This window comes from Salvelinus fontinalis, chromosome 1 (genome assembly GCF_029448725.1).
Source record: "Salvelinus fontinalis isolate EN_2023a chromosome 1, ASM2944872v1, whole genome shotgun sequence".
Classification (NCBI taxonomy): domain Eukaryota; kingdom Metazoa; phylum Chordata; class Actinopteri; order Salmoniformes; family Salmonidae; genus Salvelinus; species Salvelinus fontinalis.
This window is the reverse complement of record NC_074665.1, coordinates 7,674,179-7,693,039: the sequence shown is the minus strand read 5'-3', so window position 1 is coordinate 7,693,039 and position 18,861 is coordinate 7,674,179. Positions and strand designations below refer to the sequence as shown.

Genomic DNA, 18,861 nt, shown 5'->3' with positions numbered 1-18,861 from the left:
GCAGGAAGCCAGAGTAGTGAGACGGTACTTCCAGCCCTGTCCAGTGGAGGTCTGAGACCTAGCAGGAAGCCAGGGTAGTGAGACGGTACTTCCAGCCCTGTCCAGTGGCGGTCTGAGACCTCTGCTCTTCTTTGTTCTGCGTGTAGACCTTTTCAGGGACTATGAAACACTGCTGCACTATGCAACAATATGGATCAGGGTAGACCGGCGCCAGGGCACAGATTACATCACCTGCTACTCCCGTGTGTGTGTCTAAGTGTTTGAATGATCAACCACACAGGACCATGTGCTAATTGGAGTGTGTCACAACAAAGTACTTGAAGAGGACAAACATCAACACTTGCCAAGCTGAGATGCAATAAGAACTTGTACTCTGTTAGTGCTGAATGACAACAGTTCTGTTACCCTGTGTTACATCTCTCCCTCCCTTTACTCTCTCTTTCTTCCTCCCTCTTCCTCTCTCCCTTTACGCTCCATCTTCCTCTCTCCCTTTACGCTCCATCTTCCTCTCTCCCTTTACGCTCCCTCTTCCTCCCTCCCTTTACTCTCTCTTTCTTCCTCTCTCTTCCTCTCTCCCTTTACGCTCTCTTCCTCTCTCCTTTTACTCTCTCTCTTCCTCTCCCTTTACTCTCTCTTTCTCTCTCCCTTTACTCTCCGTTTACTCTCTCTTTCTCTTTCCCTCCCTCTTTCACTCTCTCTCCTTTCACCCCCGCCTCTATGCTTCCATCTTCCTCTTTCTCTTCTGTCACCCTCTCTCGCTCTCTCCAGCCTTGTCCAATGCTTTGGCGCTGCTGTAGCTCTTTCCCAGCATGCTTTGCTCCTTGCCTGTGTCTGAAGGGGAGACCGTACTGTATGTAGAGCGGCACGGGTCTGCAGGTTATAGCTCCCCCTCTCTGCAGCCAGCATGGTGGCACCACAGGGTGATCGAAACCCAGGAAGTGAATCATCTCTCCATTTGCTGGATAGCTTCTTATGGCCCTGGTCCAATACTTTTACTGGGTTGGGGAAACAAAGCTACTTCACTAGAATCTTGTTTTCACCAACCCTCTAGTGTTAGGTCAGTGATTATGGTTGCATCCCAATTCTCCAACGTTCTTTTGAAAGTGTACACTTGTGCTTTTAAATCCAAAGCTACTTTGTGCTTTCACCAAGCCACTAGTGTTAGATCAATGATACCTCAAGAAGGAAGGGGGCATTTTTCCAGCCTTGGAACAGAGCCCAGAACATAGAATTAGAATGGATAGAACATTCTACTCATTCTATGTCTTTGGCCCATTGAAACCCCTTTCTTCTATTGATAGAATCCCAGCACTAGAATGATTCTGTTGATAGAATCCCAGCACTAGAATGATTCTGTTGATAGAATCCCAGCACTAGAATGATTCTGTTGATAGAATCCCAGCACTAGAATGATTCTGTTGATAGAATCCCAGCACTAGAATGATTCTGTTGATAGAATCCCAGCACTAGAATGATTCTGTTGATAGAATCCCAGCACTAGAATGATTCTGTTGATAGAATCCCAGCACTAGAATGATTCTGTTGATAGAATCCCAGCACTAGAATGATTCTGTTGATAGAATCCCAGCACTAGAATGATTCTGTTGATAGAATCCCAGCACTAGAATGATTCTGTTGATAGAATCCCAGCACTAGAATGATTCTGTTGATAGAATCCCAGCACTAGAATGATTCTGTTGATAGAATCCCAGCACTAGAATGATTCTGTTGATAGAATCCCAGCACTAGAATGATTCTGTTGATAGAATCCCAGCACTAGAATGATTCTGTTGATAGAATCCCAGCACTAGAATGATTCTATTCTATTGATAAAACACACCACCTGTGGCCTTTATCGCTCTGTGATGCCACGGCAACCACTATCTGTCATGTGACTGGTTGCGACGCCTGTCACTCACAAAGGAATGCTGACGGGGCTGCTGCCATGGAAACAAACATGCCTGTTGTCTTGTCGTCACAAGTTCTTGTTGTTATAGCTACTGACTTTTATTCTGTTTCAGCGGCAGGAACAAACTTTCCAAGGACATCTGTGTGTACCAGCCTTCCTCCCTCCTCCCCCTGCTGTTTCTTACTCTCGCTCTTCCTCCCTCCTCCCCCTGCTGTTTCTTACTCTTGCTCTTCCTCCCTCCTCCCCCTGCTGTTTCTTACTCTCACTCTTCCTCCCTCCTCCCCCTGCTGTTTCTTACTCCCGCTCTCCCTCTCTTTCTCTCTCCCTCACTAGCTCTGACTTTGTTATTCTTTCCCACACACACACACACACACACACACACACACACACACACACACACACACACACACACACACACACACACACACACAGAGAGAGAGGTTGGGCTGGTGTGATTTGACTGCACACCTGGCTATCAACTCCTCAAGGACAGCTGTTGATCCTTAGTGACCATAATTGTTAATTGATCGTCGGTAGCAACACACACACCATTTCTCTGAGATTCATTCATATTTACCTGTGGTTGCCTTCGCTCCCTCTCTGAATATTTCTATCTAGAAGTTATTAGCAGCACACCTGCTCTGCTAGTCAATACTCTGGAGACCTGGCTGGTGTTCAGTAGAGTACTATCTAATCATATCTGTACATGCCCCCCCCCCAAAAGAACCTTCCAGATGGACAACCATCTCTGCAGCACTCCACCAATCAGGTCTTTATGGTAAAGTGTCTAGATGGAAGGCACTCCTCAGTATAAGGCACATAACAGCCCACTTGGAGTTTACCAAAAGGCACCTAAAGACTCTCAGGCCATGAGAAACAAGGTTCTCTGGTCTGATGAAACCAAGATTGAACTCTTTGGCCTGAATGCCAAGTGTCACGTCTGGAGGAAACCTGGCACCATCCCTACAGTGAAGCATGGTGGTGGCTGCATTATGCTGTGGGGATGCTTTTCAGGGATTGGGAGAATAGTCAGGATCGAGGCAAAGATGAACAGAGCAAAGTACAGAGAGACCCTTGAAGAAAACCTGCTCCAGAGTGCTCAGGACCTCAGCCTGGGGCAAAGGTTCACCTTCCAACAGGACAACAACCCTAAGCACACAGCCAAGACAACGCAGGAGTGGCTTCGGGACAAGTCTCTGAATGTCCTGGAGTGGCCCAGCCAGAGCCCAGACTTGAACCTGATCAAACATCTCTGGAGAGACCTGAAAATAGCTGTGCAGCAACACTCCCCATCCAACCTGACAGGGCTTGAGAGGATCTGTGGAGAAGAATGGGAGAAACTCCCCAAATACAGGTATGCCAAGCTTGTAGCGACATACCCAAGAAGACTCAAGGCTGTAATCGCTGCCAAAGGTGCTTTAACAAAGTACTGAGTAAAGGGTCTGAATACTTATGTAAATTATTTTTATTTTTATACATTTGCAAACATTTCTGAACCTGTTTTTGCTTTGTCGTTATGGGGTATTGTGTGTAGATTTAATCCATTTTAGAATAAGGCTGTAAGGTAACATTTGGAAAAAGTGGAAGGGTCTGAATCCTGTCTGTAGGTCTCTGTCTGGACTGACCTACCTGTGGTAAATGAGACTCCAAGCCTCAGTAGCATCTGTAATGTCACAGCTAGCAGCTTGTGATTGGCTTTCTCTCCCTGGGCCTCCCTTCAATCAGCCAAGCAGGTCACTTTTAAATTCTCTGTTTATTTCACCTCTCTTAAAAGTGTCTCTTATCCCATAGCTGCCTCACATGACCCCATAGCACAGGGAACCAGCCCACACAGACAGACAGGGCAGCTGCACAAAGACACCGAACTACACAGTTAGAATAGATTTACATATCTGAGACTTTTCTCTCTCTCGGTCTCTCACTCTCTCTTTCACTCACTCACTCACTCACGCAACAGTACGTACACTACATGAACAAAAGTATGTGGACACCTGCTCGTCCAACATCTCCTTCTATAACCCTGGGCATTAATATGGAGTTGGTCTCCCCCTTTGATGCTATAACAGCCTCCAATCTTCTGGGAAGGCTTTACACTAGATGTTGGAACATTGCTGCTATAACAGCCTCCAATCTTCTGGGAAGGCTTTCCACTAGATGTTGGAACATTGCTGCTATAACAGCCTCCACTCTTCTGGGAAGGCTTTCCACTAGATGTTGGAACATTGCTGCTATAACAGCCTCCAATCTTCTGGGAAGGCTTTCCACTAGATGTTGGAACATTGCTGCTATAACAGCCTCCAATCTTCTGGGAAGGCTTTCCACTAGATGTTGGAACATTGCTGCGGGGACTTTCATTCAGCCACAAGAGCATCAGTGAGGTCGGGCACTGATGTTGGGCGATTAGGCTTGGCTCGCAGTCGGTGTTCCAATTCAACCCAAAACGTCAAGTTCTTCCACAACGATCTCAACAAACCGTTTCTGTATGGACCTCGCTTTGTGCACGGGGGGCATTGTCATGCTGAAACAGGAAAGGGCCTAGCCAAACTGTCATTGTAGGCTGTAGTGTTAAGATTTCCCTTCATTTGAAGGGGCCTCCTCCACCAAACTTTACAGTTGGCACTATGCATTGGGGCAGGTAGCGTTCTCCTGGCATCTGCCAAACCCAGATTACGTTTCTCCAATGCTCCAGAGTCCAATGCTTTACACCACTCCAGCCAACGCTTGGCATTGCTCATGGTGATCTTAGGCTTGTGTGCAGCTGCTCGGCCATGGAAACCCATTTGATGAAGCTCCCGACGAACAGTTATTGTGCTGACGCTGCATCTGGAGGCAGTTTGGAAATCTGTAGTGAGTGTTGCAACCGAGGACAGACGATTTTCACATGCTACGTGCTTCAGCACTCGGTGGTCCCGTTCTGTGAGCTTGTGTGGCCTACCACTTCGTGACTGAGCCGTTGTTGCTCCTAGACGTTTCCACTTCACAATAACAGCACTTACAGTTGACCGGGGCAGCTCTAGCAGGGCCCAACTGACTTGTTGGAAAGGTGGCATCCTGTGAAAGTCACTGTGCTCTTCAGTACGGGCCATTCTACTGCCAATGTTTGTCTATGGAGATTGCATGGCTGTGTGCTCAATTTTATACACCTGGCAGCAACGGGTGTGGCTGAAATAGCTGAATCCACTAATCTGAAGGGGTTTCCACATACTTTTGTGTGTATATAGTGTATGTCTCTCTCTCCACACCACTTCTTTACACTCTCTCTCTCTCGCTCTCGCTCTCTCTCTCTCTCTCTCTCTCTCTCTCTCTCTCTCTCTCTCTCTCTCTCTCTGTCTCTCTGTCTCTCTGTCTCTCTGTCTCTGTGGTGGTGTTGGACAGGGCAGATAGTTGATCGTCATTAATGTGTCTGTTACTATGACTACGGTGCATTAAAGAGGACCAGGACCAAACCGCCAGGGGTCCCCGGGCCTCACCCCAGAACCAAGCCCCAAAAATGCAGTTGTTTGTACTAGTTTTCTGATGGTGTTCAATGTGAAGTCCACATAGTATAACACACATTGTGAAAGAGATTTGTGCCGCCTGTAAACGCAACATCGTAAACGAACACAGGTTCTTCTCTGATGTAGCTCTGTAAGTGGCTTAACCAGCTGTGTTTGGAAGTCCTGACGAAGCGTTGATGAGAACACAGTTGAAGGCAGCGGCGCCCCCTGGTGCCTAGCCGTGTCCATTGACAGGAGCTGACCTTGTGGGTTGACACTGACAGAGGATCAACTATTTTCAGACTAGATTCAATCTGATTTCATACAACCCCCTGTGTTTAATGACAGGTCCGTTGTTGTTGATTGGAAGCTCAACTTCAAACTATGAATGTTTTTAGAAAGCACCTGAAGTATCCAGCCAGGACCAGGATACATGTAGTCTATCTATATATCTATAACTAGATATCTATCTATCTATATCTGTCTATCTATATATCTATATATCTGTCTATATCTATATATCTAGCTATATATCTATCTATATATCTATCTATAACAAAGCTCTGTTGACTGTACTGCACAGACAGATCTAGGATCAGGGAATAGTTGGCTGTACTGCACAGACTGTTCTGGGATCAGGGAATAGTTGGCTGTATAGTAGTTGACTGTACTGCACAGACTGTTCTGGGATCAGGGAATAGACTACACACAACTCCCCCCACTTTAATGACCTTTATTTTTAACTGGATATTTCACAAAGCAGCGCTGCATTTAACTTGCATCCAAGTGAACTGAGTTGAGAGAGTCTTTCTGCATGCAGCCCTCTGGCTGTACTGTGCTCACTCAGTCCAGTGACTGTGGCTCAAACCTGTGTTAGTTAGACTGGGAGTTCAGTCCAGTGACTGTGGCTCAAACCTGTGTTAGTTAGACTGAGAGTTCAGTCCAGTGACTGTGGCTCAAACCTGTGTTAGTTAGACTGAGAGTTCAGTCCAGTGACTCTGGCTCAAACCTGTGTTAGTTAGACTGAGAGTTCAGTCCAGTGACTGTGGCTCAAACCTGTGTTAGTTAGACTGAGAGTTCAGTCCAGTGACTGTGGCTCAAACCTGTGTTAGTTAGACTGGGAGTTCAGTCCAGTGACTGGCTCAAACCTGTGTTAGTTAGACTGGGAGTTCAGTCCAGTGACTGGCTCAAACCTGTGTTAGTTAGACTGGGAGTTCAGTCCAGTGACTGGCTCAAACCTGTGTTAGTTAGACTCTGGGAGTTGAGTTTTGGCCTAGTTAGGTTCCCTGGAAAACCACTCAAGTGAAATAAGATTTAGATTTATGCATCTGGGATCAGGGAATAGTTGGCTGTACTGCACAGACTGTTCTGGGATCAGGGAATAGTTGGCTGTATTGGCTGTACTGCACAGACTGTTCTGGGATCAGGGAATAGTTGGCTGTACTGCACAGACTGTTCTGGGATCAGGGAATAGTTGGCTGTATAGTAGTTGGCTGTACTGCACAGACTGTTCTGGGATCAGGGAATAGTTGACTGTACTGCACAGACTGTTCTGGTATCATGAAAATCTGTCTGTTTTCAGATCTAGTCAGAGTTCACTGGAGTGTTGGGCTAGTAGTTGACTTCAGCTGGACTGCTAGCCTGGCTGGACTGCCAGGGATCATCTCTCATATGTTGGTGTAAAATCGTCTGACCAGGCTTTTACCCTAACCCACAGAGTTGTCTCTCTCTCTCTCTCTCGGTCTCCCTGTGGCCTAGCCCACCCTGGCCCAAGCTCTGATTTAGTCTTGCTGCCTGAGCTGAACACACACACACACACACACACACACACACACACACACACACACAGTGCTGGAGGAGTAATCACACAGTGCAGTTGACTAGAGCCTGCAGGGCCTCGCATAGCGTGACAGAGACTGACAGACACACACAGGGGAGGCAGTACTTACTTAATTAACTCCAGCACTGCAGCAATTAGGATTACATTCCATTTGAAGATACTGGTTGTTTCTCAAATGGATCCCATTCCTTAGATAGTGCACTACTTTTGACCTGAGACCTATAGGCCCTGATCTAAAGTAGTGCACTATATAGGGAGTAGGGTTTCATTGGTGATGCAGGCTAGAGCTCCGGGAGCAGAATGTTATTAACTAGGACACGCTGAGTGTTTTTTATAGAAATACAACCGCTAGAGTTCATAAAAGATGATTCTGGTTTAGCTGGGGGAAAACTGTCTCACAAACACCTTCAGCTGAGCCAAAATCAACACCGATTACACTTCGTATTATTACAGAAATTCAGACCAGCCTGTTTTCATCAAAGACACTGAGAGGGAGTCCCACGTGGAATGCTATTATTTTATATAGTGCGCTATGTTACACCGGGGGGCCCTGTGGTTCACGGGGGCCCCTGTGGTTTACGGGGGCCCCTGTGGTTTACGGGGGCCCCTGTGGTTTACGGGGGCCCCTGTGGTTTACGGGGGGCCCTGTGGTTTACGGGGGGCCCTGTGGTTTACGGGGGGCCCTGTGGTTTACGGGGGGCCCTGTGGTTTACGGGGGGCCCCTGTGGTTTACGGGGGGCCCCTGTGGTTCACGGCACATCAAGTCTGTCATCAGAGAGAGTGAGCGATTAAGGGAGATGGAAGGATAGAGAGAGACTGAGTTAAGTCTCCGGGGAGGGAGATGAGTTGAATTGTCATCTACTTTATTTGTACTGTACACACCTTTATTTTACTATATTGTACTGTAAACTATTGTACTGTACTCTACTGTGCTTTACTTTGATGTGTACTACTTTATTGTACTGTACTCTATAATACTCTACTTTATTGTACTGTAATGTATTATACTCTACTGTACTTTATCATAATCTCCTTTATTGTACTGTACTCTATTATACTCTACTGTACTTTATCATAATGTACTTTATTGTACTGTACTCTATTATACTCTACTGTACTTTATCATAATGTACTTTATTGTACTGTACTCTATTATACTCTACTGTATTTTAGTGTACTGTACTCTATTATACTCTACTGTACTTTATTGTACTCTACTGTACTTTATTGTACTGTACTCTATTATACTCTACTGTACTTTAGTGTACTGTAATGTATTATACTGTACCTTATTGTAGTGTACTCTACATTAGTGTGTGTGTGAGCCCAGGTTATTTGCCTAGGGGCTCACATGTCCAATCTGTCAACTGGTACCATTCACCCCAAACACAAGTCAAAGCCCCCACTATGCACTCATCTACAGTGGTACCACACCTACAGACATGACACAATCACCAGCTGGCTTTCCTGTCTCTCTCTCTCTCTCTCTCTCTCTCTCTCTCTCTCTCTCTCTCTCTCTCTCTCTCTCTCTCTCTCTCTCTCTCTGTCTCTGTCTCTGTCTCTGTCTCTGTCTCTGTCTGTCTGTCTGTCTGTCCTCCCTCACCCCTCCCCTCCTTGGGTTCTCTCTCCATTTCAGCCATAACGCTGGATCTAAAATATCCCTCTCTCGCTTCTCTTCCTCTCTCTGCTGTCCTCCTCCTCCTCCTCTCTCACCCACTCCTTCCCCTTTTTATAAATGTGTAAAACATCAACAATGTATGTTATGGTGGAAACCATATTTTTCTATATTTACACCCGTGACATATATATTGTCCGTGGTCAAAAGGAGTGGACTAAATAAAAGGAATACAAGTTCCATTTGGAACAGAACTACTGTTATGAGTCCAGATGACTCTACTTATTGGGTGTAGTGTTACAGGATGCTCCTGGCCAGTGTCCCTAGTGGCCCCCTAGTCCCTTTATAGTTATGGGGGCCCATCTATAGGGTACAAGGTGCTATTTGGGACCGCCTAGGTCTGTTTGGGTATAAAGGCACTATGTACTTAATGTGTCTGTTTGACTTTATACTAGAGGCTAGGCGTGTCCCTTGTGAAGAGTTAGGATGTCGTGTTTTAACCCCTTCTCTCTTTTCTCTCTCTTCTCCCTCTCTCTCTCGCTCTCCCTCTTTCCTCTCTCTTCTCTCCTCTCTCTCCCTCTCTCTCTCTCTCTCCCTCTTTCCTCTCTCTTCTCGCTCTCCCTCTCTTTTTTCTCTCTCTCGCTCTCCCTCTCTTTTCTCTCTCTCTCGCTCTCCCTCTTTCCTATTTTCTCTCTCGCTCTCCCTCTTTCCTCTCTCTCCTCTCTCTCGCTCCTCTCTCTCTCTCGCTCTCGCTTTCTCGCTCTCTCTCTCCCTCCTCTCTCGCTCTCTCTCTCCCTCCTCTCTCACTCTCTCTCACTCTCTCTCGCTCTCTCTCTCTCTTCCTCCTCTCTCTTCTGGACTCTTCTATCAGACGGAGGTAACTCCTGTTGGTTGGTCTGGTCTCAGCCAGGCCTTGACCTGACCCAGACTTCTGCATGCTCTATATAGAGTAGTCTGGTGACTGTACACTGTACTCGTTTTCTCTCACTGGGATCCGTGTTTAATTCAACCACCTTCCACTCACCCACTGTGATCTCTGCGCTGTAATGGACTCTCACTGTACCTCCCACTGTGCTGTTTCTGCATGTTACAACATCACTGTTTTAATATCACTTTTATTAATGTCCTTTTCCTCTGTCTGTAGTTTTCCTCTGTCTGTAGTTTTCCTCTGTCTGTGTGAGAGTCTCTGGTCTGAATAACTGGACCCAGATAAAGCCTAGATCAGTGGTGGAGAATATCCATTATAATGACTTTTTTTTAGTTTAGGACTAGGCTTAATCTGAGATTCTCCCACTTGTGAGTCAGTGTGAATACCTTCTGGTGTGTGTGTGTGTGTGTGTGTGTGTGTGTGTGTGTGTGTGTATATATATATACACTGAGTGTACAAAACATTAGGAACACCTTCCTAGTATTGACTTGCACCCCCTACCCTCAGAACAGCCTCAATAAATCAGGACATAGACTCTACAAGGCGTCGAAAGCATTTCACAGGGATGCTGGCCCATGTTGACTCCAATGCTTCCCACAGTTGTGTCAAGTTGGCTGTGTGTCCTTTTGGGTGGTGGATCATTCTTGATACACACAGGAAACTGTTCAGCGTGAAAAACCCAGCAGCGTTGCAGTTCTTGACACACTCAAACCGGTGCACCTGGCACCTACTACCATACCCTGTTTAAAGGCACTTAAATCTTTTATCTTGCCCATTCACCCTCTGAATGGCACACATACACAACCCATGTCTTAAGGCTTAAAAATCCTTATTTAACCCGTCTCCTCCCCTTCATCTACACTAATTTAGAAGGGGATTTAACAGGTGACATCAATAAGGGATCATAGCGTTCACCTGGTCAGTCGGTCGTTGACAGAGTTCCTAATGTTTTGTCCACTCCGTGTAGAATAGGACACTTGTTGAGGTGTGTGTGAGAGAGAGAGAGACCTTGTTTCTCTATTTGATGTCTGAGTTATTATACCACTGTTTAGGATCAGTTTATATTGTGTTGTATTGTGCTGACTAACTTTGATTCCTCACTGCTCCCTCTGCCTGGATGTGTGACATGTATGTAGCACTTGCATGGTTGTTTTCACTGTGTCGTTAGCATTGTGTTAGCATTGTGTTAGCATTGCGTTAGCATTGCGTTAGCATTGCGTTAGCATTGCGTTGGCGTTGTGTTAGCATTGCGTTACCATTGTGTGCTAATCCCTACTGTGTGTTTGTGTGTTTGAACGGGATCTCCATCGCGTCACACACATTGAGGAGCCTCTCAGTCTTGGGAGGTTCCCCTTGCTCACACGGGCCGTAACTAGTGTTTCTCTCTCTCTACCTCTCTCTCTCTCTCTCTCTGATGAGTAGAAGATTTCCCAGGAGAGGGAGAAGTTTGCAGATGAGGACAGTATCTTCTTCACACTGGGGGAGTGTGGTCTCATCTCCTTCTCTGATTACATCTTCCTCACTACCGTGCTCTCTAGTAAGTCACACACACACACACACACACACACACACACACAGGCCTCTCTTTGGACCTGACTCTCTCTCTCTCTCTCTCTCTCTCTCTCTCACACACACACACACACACACACACACACACACACACACACACACACACACACACACCTCTCTTTGGACCTGACTCAGACAGACAGACAGGTGACACCAAGGTTGTGGGTTCAAGTCACACACATACTACTGAACCCAGTAACCCATGTTGATGTGTGTAGTGAAGACCTGAACCCAGATGTTACAGGGCCTTCAGAAGTATTCACGCCCGGCCTCCCGAGTGACACCACGGTCTAAGGCACTGCATCGCAGTGCTCAAGGCGTCACTACAGACCCGGGTTCGATCCCAGGATGTGTCACATCCAGCCGTGATGGAGAGTTCCATAGGGCAGTGCACAATCGTCCGGGTTAGGGGGGCCTTTACTTGACTCATCACACTCTAGCGACTCCTTTTGGTGAGCCGGGCGCCTGCAGGCTGACTCGGTCGCCAGTTGAACTCTGACACATTTGTGCAACTGGCTTCCGAGTTAAGCGGGCAGAGATGAGACGAGATTACATATTGTCCTCCCCAATTTCATTCACACACCTGGACTTTTTCCACATTTTGTTGTGTTACAAAGTAGATTAAAATAGATTTAATTGCCATTTTGTTGGTCAACGATCTAAACAAAATACTCTGTCAAAGTGGAATAACAATTCTAACATTTTGTTAAACGTCTGAAAAATAAAACCGTAATGCATCTTGATTAAATAAGTATTTAACCCCCTGAGTCAATACATGTTAGAATCACCTTTGACAGCTGTGAGTCTTTCTGGGTAAGTCTTTACACCTGGATTGAACAATATTTGCACATTATTATTTGTTTAAAAAGAAAATTAAGCTCTTAAGTTGGTTGTTGATCATTGCTAGACAGCCATTTTCTAGTCTTGCAGTAGATTTTCAATCTGATTTAAGTTAAAACTGTAACTTGGCCACTCAGGAACATTCAATGTCTTCTTGGTAAACAACTCCAGTGTATATTTGGCCTTGTGTTTTAGATTATTGTCCTGCTGAAAGGTGAATTCGTCTCCCAGTGTCTGTTGGAAAGCAGACTGAATCTGTTTTCCTCTAGGAGTTTCCTGTGCTTAGCTCTATTGAGTCTATTTTTATCCTAAAAAACACCCTAGACCTTGCTGATGACAAGCATACCCATAACATGATGCAGCCACCACCATGCTTGAAAATATGGTACTCATTTATGTGTTGTACAAACATAACTTTGTATTCAGGACATAGAGTTCATTTAAGTGCCCTTCTTTGCGAGGCATTGGAAAACCTCCCTGGTCTTTGTGGTTAAATCTGTGTTTTAAATTCACTGTTCGACGGCGGGAGCTTACAGATGGTTGTGTCTGGGGTACAGAGATGAGGTAGTCATTCAAAAATTGTGATTTGTTAAGCAAACCTTTACTCCTGAACTTATTTAGGCGTTGCCATAACAACGTCGTTGAATACTTATCGACTCAAAACATTTCATCTTTTCATTCATTTTTTAAAATTAATTTGTAAACATTTCTAAAAACCCGAATTTGAGGTATTGTGTGTAGGCCCAGTGACACAATCTGAATTGAATCCGTTTTTAAATTCAGGCTGTAACACGACAACATGTGGAAACCGTCCAAGTAGTGTGAATACAATCTGAAGGCTCTGTAGGTGTTGGTCTCACGTTGTGAATTACTCCTGTGAGTCATATTATTGTTAGTCCCATAGAAATAATTGGAGCAGAATGGACAAAGGCCCAATGGAGACCTTGTATTTTTTTTCTGTGTACGTTTGTACTTGTTCCTGGTGCAGTGGAACCAGTGGGATACAGTCAACCCTGCTAATCTGCCTCACCTGGCAAACCCAGAGCAAATGATCAAAGTATTTCAGAGAGTTGATGTAGTATTTGAATACATGTCTGATCGTGAGATGTAATGTAGTGTTTCTCCCCTGTCTGTTTCTCTCTCAGCGCCACAGAGGAATTTTGAGATCGCCTTCAAGATGTTTGACCTGAACGGAGACGGAGAGGTGGACCTGGAGGAGTTTGAACAGGTCAACAAACAACTATAGCAATACCATCATGCAGCTGTCTTTTGGCCTTACAGTCAATACTACGGCCATTACAGTCAGTACTACGGCCATTACGGTCAATACTACGGCCATTGCAGTCAATACTACGGCCATTACGGTCAATACTACGGTCAATATTACGGTCGACGCCACGGTGCTAACAGCGTCAATAGAACAGGACTCCAGACCTGGATCACATGACGTTATTAGCTCACACACAGCAGGCCTACGACGTTTTTGTTCGGGATCATCCTGAGTCCTGTACCATGAGTTTATTAGAAAATAGCTAGTACCCTTTCGACCAATCAGAATTATCTCCTCAGCCAAGCTGTGAAACGCACACACCTGACTGACCGACTGACTGACTGACTGCCTGCCTGACTGACTGCCTGCCTGACTGCCTGCCTGCCTGACTGCCTGCCTGACTGACTGACTGACTGACTGACTGACTGACTGCCTGCCTGAAACCCCTGTATTGTGTTCAATATACTGTCATATTGCTTCTGTTCTCTTAGGGGACATAGATAAATGGTTTGAGACTGCAGGCTGTATCAGTATCCATACCATCTGCTAGGGGCTGTTATATATTTATAACAGAAGAAGAGAAGCTCTATATATATATATATATACTACACACAGTGGCTGCATAACAAATCGCACTCCCCATGGGGTCTGGTCTAAAGTAGTGCACTATATAGGGAATAGGGCTTTGGTCTATAGCAGTGCACTACAAAGGGCTTTGGTCTAATGTAGTGCACTATAAAGGGAATAGGGCTCTGGTCTAATGTAGTGCACTAAAAAGGGAATAGGGCTCTGGTCTAAAGTAGTGCACTAAAAAGGGAATAGGGCTCTGGTCTAATAGAGATGGAGACATATCTAGAGAGATAGATACATATCTGGAGAGATAGAGACATATCTAGAGAGATAGAGACATATCTAGAGAGAGTGATACATATCTAGAGAGATAGAGACATATCTAGTGAGATGGAGACATATCTAGAGAGATAGATACATATATAGAGAGATAGAGACATATCTAGTGAGATGGAGACATATCTAGTGAGATAGATACATATCTAGAGAGATAGAGACATATCTAGTGAGATGGAGACATATCTAGAGAGATATAGGCATATCTAGAGAGATAGAGACATATCTAGTGAGATAGAGACATATCTAGAGATGGAGACATATCTAGAGAGATAGAGACATATCTAGAGAGATATCTAGAGAGAGAGACATATCTAGAGAGATAGAGACATATCTGGAGAGATAGAGACATATCTGGAGAGATGGAGACATATCTAGCGAGATAGAGACATATCTAGAGAGATAGAGACATATCTGGAGAGATAGAGACATATCTAGAGAGATAGAGACATATCTAGAGAGATAGAGACATATCTGGAGAGATGGAGACATATCTAGTGAGATAGAGACATATCTAGAGAGATATCTAGAGAGATAGACATATCTAGAGAGATAGAGACATATCTAGAGAGATAGAGACATATCTAGAGAGATGGAGACAAATCTAGAGAGATAGAGACATATCTAGAGAGATAGACATATCTAGAGAGATAGAGACATATCTAGAGAGATAGAGACATATCTAGAGAGATATAGACATATCTAGAGAGATAGAGACATATCTAGAGAGATGGAGACATATCCAGAGAGATGGAGACATATCTAGAGAGATAGAGACATATCTAGAGACATATCTAGAGAGATGGAGACATATCTAGAGAGATGGAGACATATCTAGAGAGATAGAGACATCTCTAGAGAGATAGAGACATATCTAGAGAGATGGAGACATATCTAGAGAGATGGAGACATATCTAGAGAGATAGAGACATCTCTAGAGAGATAGAGACATATCTAGAGAGATGGAGACATATCTAGAGAGATGGAGACATATCTAGAGAGATAGAGACATATCTAGAGAGATAGAGACATATCTAGAGAGATGGAGACATGTCTAGAGAGATATAGACATATCTAGAAAGATAGAGGGGGCAGACAGAAAGAGACATATCTAGAGAGATGGAGACATATCTAGAGAGATATAGACATATCTAGAGAGATAGAGGGGGCAGACAGAAAGAGACATATCTAGAGAGACAGAGACATATCTAGAGAGATAGAGACATATCTAGAGAGATAGAGACATATCTAGAGAGATAGAGACATATCTAGAGAGATATAGACATATCTAGAGAGATAGAGGGGGCAGACAGAAGGAATACCTGAAGGAAACTGAAGAGAAGTAAATAGAAAGAAAACTACAGGGTACTGACAGGCCTACTGACTGACAGACCTGCTGACTGACAGACCTAGTTACTGACAGGCCTAGTTACTGACAGGCCGACTGACTGACAGGCCTAGTTACTGACAGGCCTACTGACTGACAGGCCTAGTTACTGACAGGCCGACTGACTGACAAACCTACTGACTGACAGGCCTAGATACTGATAGACCTACTGACTGACAAGCCTAGTTACTGACAGGCCTAGTTACTGACAGGCCTACTGACTGACAGGCCTAGTTACTGATAGGCCAAGTTACTGACAGGCCTACTGACTGGCAGGCCTAGTTACTGACAGGCCTAGTTACTGATAGACCTACTGACTGACAGGCCGAGTTACTGACAGGCCTACTGACTGACAGGCCTACTGACTAACAGGCCTACTGACTGACAGGCCTAGTTACTGATAGACCTAGTTACTGACAGGCCTACTGACTGACAGGCCTAGTTACTGACAGGCCTAGTGACTGACAGGCCTAGTTACTGACAGGCCAAGTTACCGACAGACCTAGTTACTGACAGGCCTATTGACTGGCAGGCCTAGTTACTGATAGACCTACTGACTGACAGTTCTAGTTACTGACAGGCCTACTGACTGACAGGCCTAGTCACTAACAGACCTAGTTACTGACAGGGCTAGCTACTGACTGACAGGCCTAGTCAGTGACAGACCTAGTTACTGACAGGGCTAGTTACTGACAGGGCTACTGACTGACAGGCCTACTGACTGACAGGCCTAGTTACTGATAGACCTAGTTACTGACAGGGCTAGTTACTGACAGGCCTACTGACTGACAGGCCTAGTTCCTGACAGGCCTACTGACTGACAGGCCTAGTTACTGATAGACCTAGTTACTGACAGGGCTAGTTACTGACAGGCCTACTGACTGACAGGCCTAGTCACTGACAGACCTAGTTACTGATAGACCTAGTTACTGAAAGGGCTAGTTACTGACAGGGCTAGTTACTGACAGGGATACTGACTGACAGGCCTAGTTCCTGACAGGTCTACTGACTGACAGGCCTAGTTACTGACAGGCCTAGTTACTGACAGACCTAGTTACTGACAGGGCTAGTTACTGATAGACCTACTGACTGACAGGCCTAGTTACTGACAGGCCTAGTTACTGATAGACCTACTGACTGACAGGCCTAGTTACTGACAGGCCTACTGACTGACAGGCCTAGTCACTAACAGACCTAGTTACTGACAGGGCTAGCTACTGACTGACAGGCCTAGTCAGTGACAGAACTAGTTACTGACAGGGCTAGTTACTGACAGGCCTAGTTACTGATAGACCTAGTTACTGACAGGCCTAGTTACTGACAGACCTAGTTACTGACAGGCCTAGTTACTGATAGACCTACTGACTGACAGGCCTAGTTACTGACAGGCCTACTGACTGACAGGCCTAGTCACTAACAGACCTAATTACTGACAGGGCTAGCTACTGACTGACAGGCCTAGTCAGTGACAGACCTAGTTACTGACAGGCCTCCTGACTGACAGGCCTAGTTACTGATAGACCTAGTTACTGACAGGGCTAGTTACTGACAGGCCTACTGACTGACAGGCCTAGTCACTGACACACCTAGTTACTGACAGGGTTAGTTACTGACAGGGCTACTGACTGACAGGCCTAGTTCCTGACAGGTCTACTGACTGACAGGCCTAGTTACTGACAGGCCTAGTTACTGACAGGGCTAGTTACTGACAGGCCTACTGACTGACAGGCCTAGTTCCTGACAGGTTTACTGACTGACGGGCCAACTGACTGACAGGCCTTGTTACTGATAGACCTACTGACTGACAGGCCTTGTTACTGATAGACCTACTGACTGACAGGCCTAGTTACCGACAGGCCAAGTTACTGACAGACCTAGTTACCGACAGGCCTAGTTACTGACAGGCCTATTGACTGGCAGGCCTAGTCACTGACAGACCTAGTTACTGACAGGGCTAGCTACTGACTGACAGCCCTAGTCAGTGACAGACCTAGTTACTGACAGGGCTAGCTACTGACTGACAGGCCTAGTCAGTGACAGACCTAGTTACTGACAGGGCTAGTTACTGACAGGCCTACTGACTGACAGGCCTAGTTCCTGACAGGCCTACTGACTGACAGGCCTAGTCACTGACAGACCTAGTTACTGATAGACCTAGTTACTGACAGGGCTAGTTACTGACAGGGCTACTGACTGACAGGGTTAGTTCCTGACAGGCCTAGTTACTGATAGACCTAGTTACTGACAGGGCTAGTTACTGATAGACCTACTGACTGACAGGCCTAGTTACTGACAGGCCTAGTTACTGACAGGCCTATTGACTGGCAGGCCTAGTCACTGACAGACCTAGTTACTGACAGGGCTAGCTACTGACTGACAGCCCTAGTCAGTGACAGACCTAGTTACTGACAGGGCTAGCTACTGACTGACAGGCCTAGTCAGTGACAGACCTAGTTACTGACAGGCCTACTGACTGACAGGCCTAGTCACTGACAGACCTAGTTACTGATAGACCTAGTTACTGAAAGGGCTAGTTACTGACAGGGCTAGTTACTGACAGGGATACTGACTGACAGGCCTAGTTCCTGACAGGTCTACTGACTGACAGGCCTAGTTACTGACAGGCCTAGTTACTGACAGACCTAGTTACTGACAGGGCTAGTTACTGATAGACCTACTGACTGACAGGCCTAGTTACTGACAGGCCTAGTTACTGATAGACCTACTGACTGACAGGCCTAGTTACTGACAGGCCTACTGACTGACAGGCCTAGTCACTAACAGACCTAGTTACTGACAGGGCTAGCTACTGACTGACAGGCCTAGTCAGTGACAGAACTAGTTACTGACAGGGCTAGTTACTGACAGGCCTAGTTACTGATAGACCTAGTTACTGACAGGCCTAGTTACTGACAGACCTAGTTACTGACAGGCCTAGTTACTGATAGACCTACTGACTGACAGGCCTAGTTACTGACAGGCCTACTGACTGACAGGCCTAGTCACTAACAGACCTAATTACTGACAGGGCTAGCTACTGACTGACAGGCCTAGTCAGTGACAGACCTAGTTACTGACAGGCCTCCTGACTGACAGGCCTAGTTACTGATAGACCTAGTTA

At 45.7% G+C, this 18,861-nt stretch overlaps 1 protein-coding gene across 1 annotated transcript in view; it reads left to right on the top strand.

The window, feature by feature from the left end:
• micu1 (mitochondrial calcium uptake 1) overlaps window positions 1-13,438 on the top strand; it is an 87,531-nt gene extending 74,093 nt beyond the window's left edge. The window contains exons 6-7 of the mRNA XM_055864057.1: window positions 11,191-11,305; window positions 13,323-13,438. Coding sequence (XP_055720032.1) covers window positions 11,191-11,305; window positions 13,323-13,423 — 216 coding nt within the window. The 3' untranslated portion in view covers window positions 13,424-13,438. The remainder of the gene's footprint in view (window positions 1-11,190; window positions 11,306-13,322) is intronic.
• The last annotated feature ends 5,423 nt before the right edge of the window (window positions 13,439-18,861 follow it).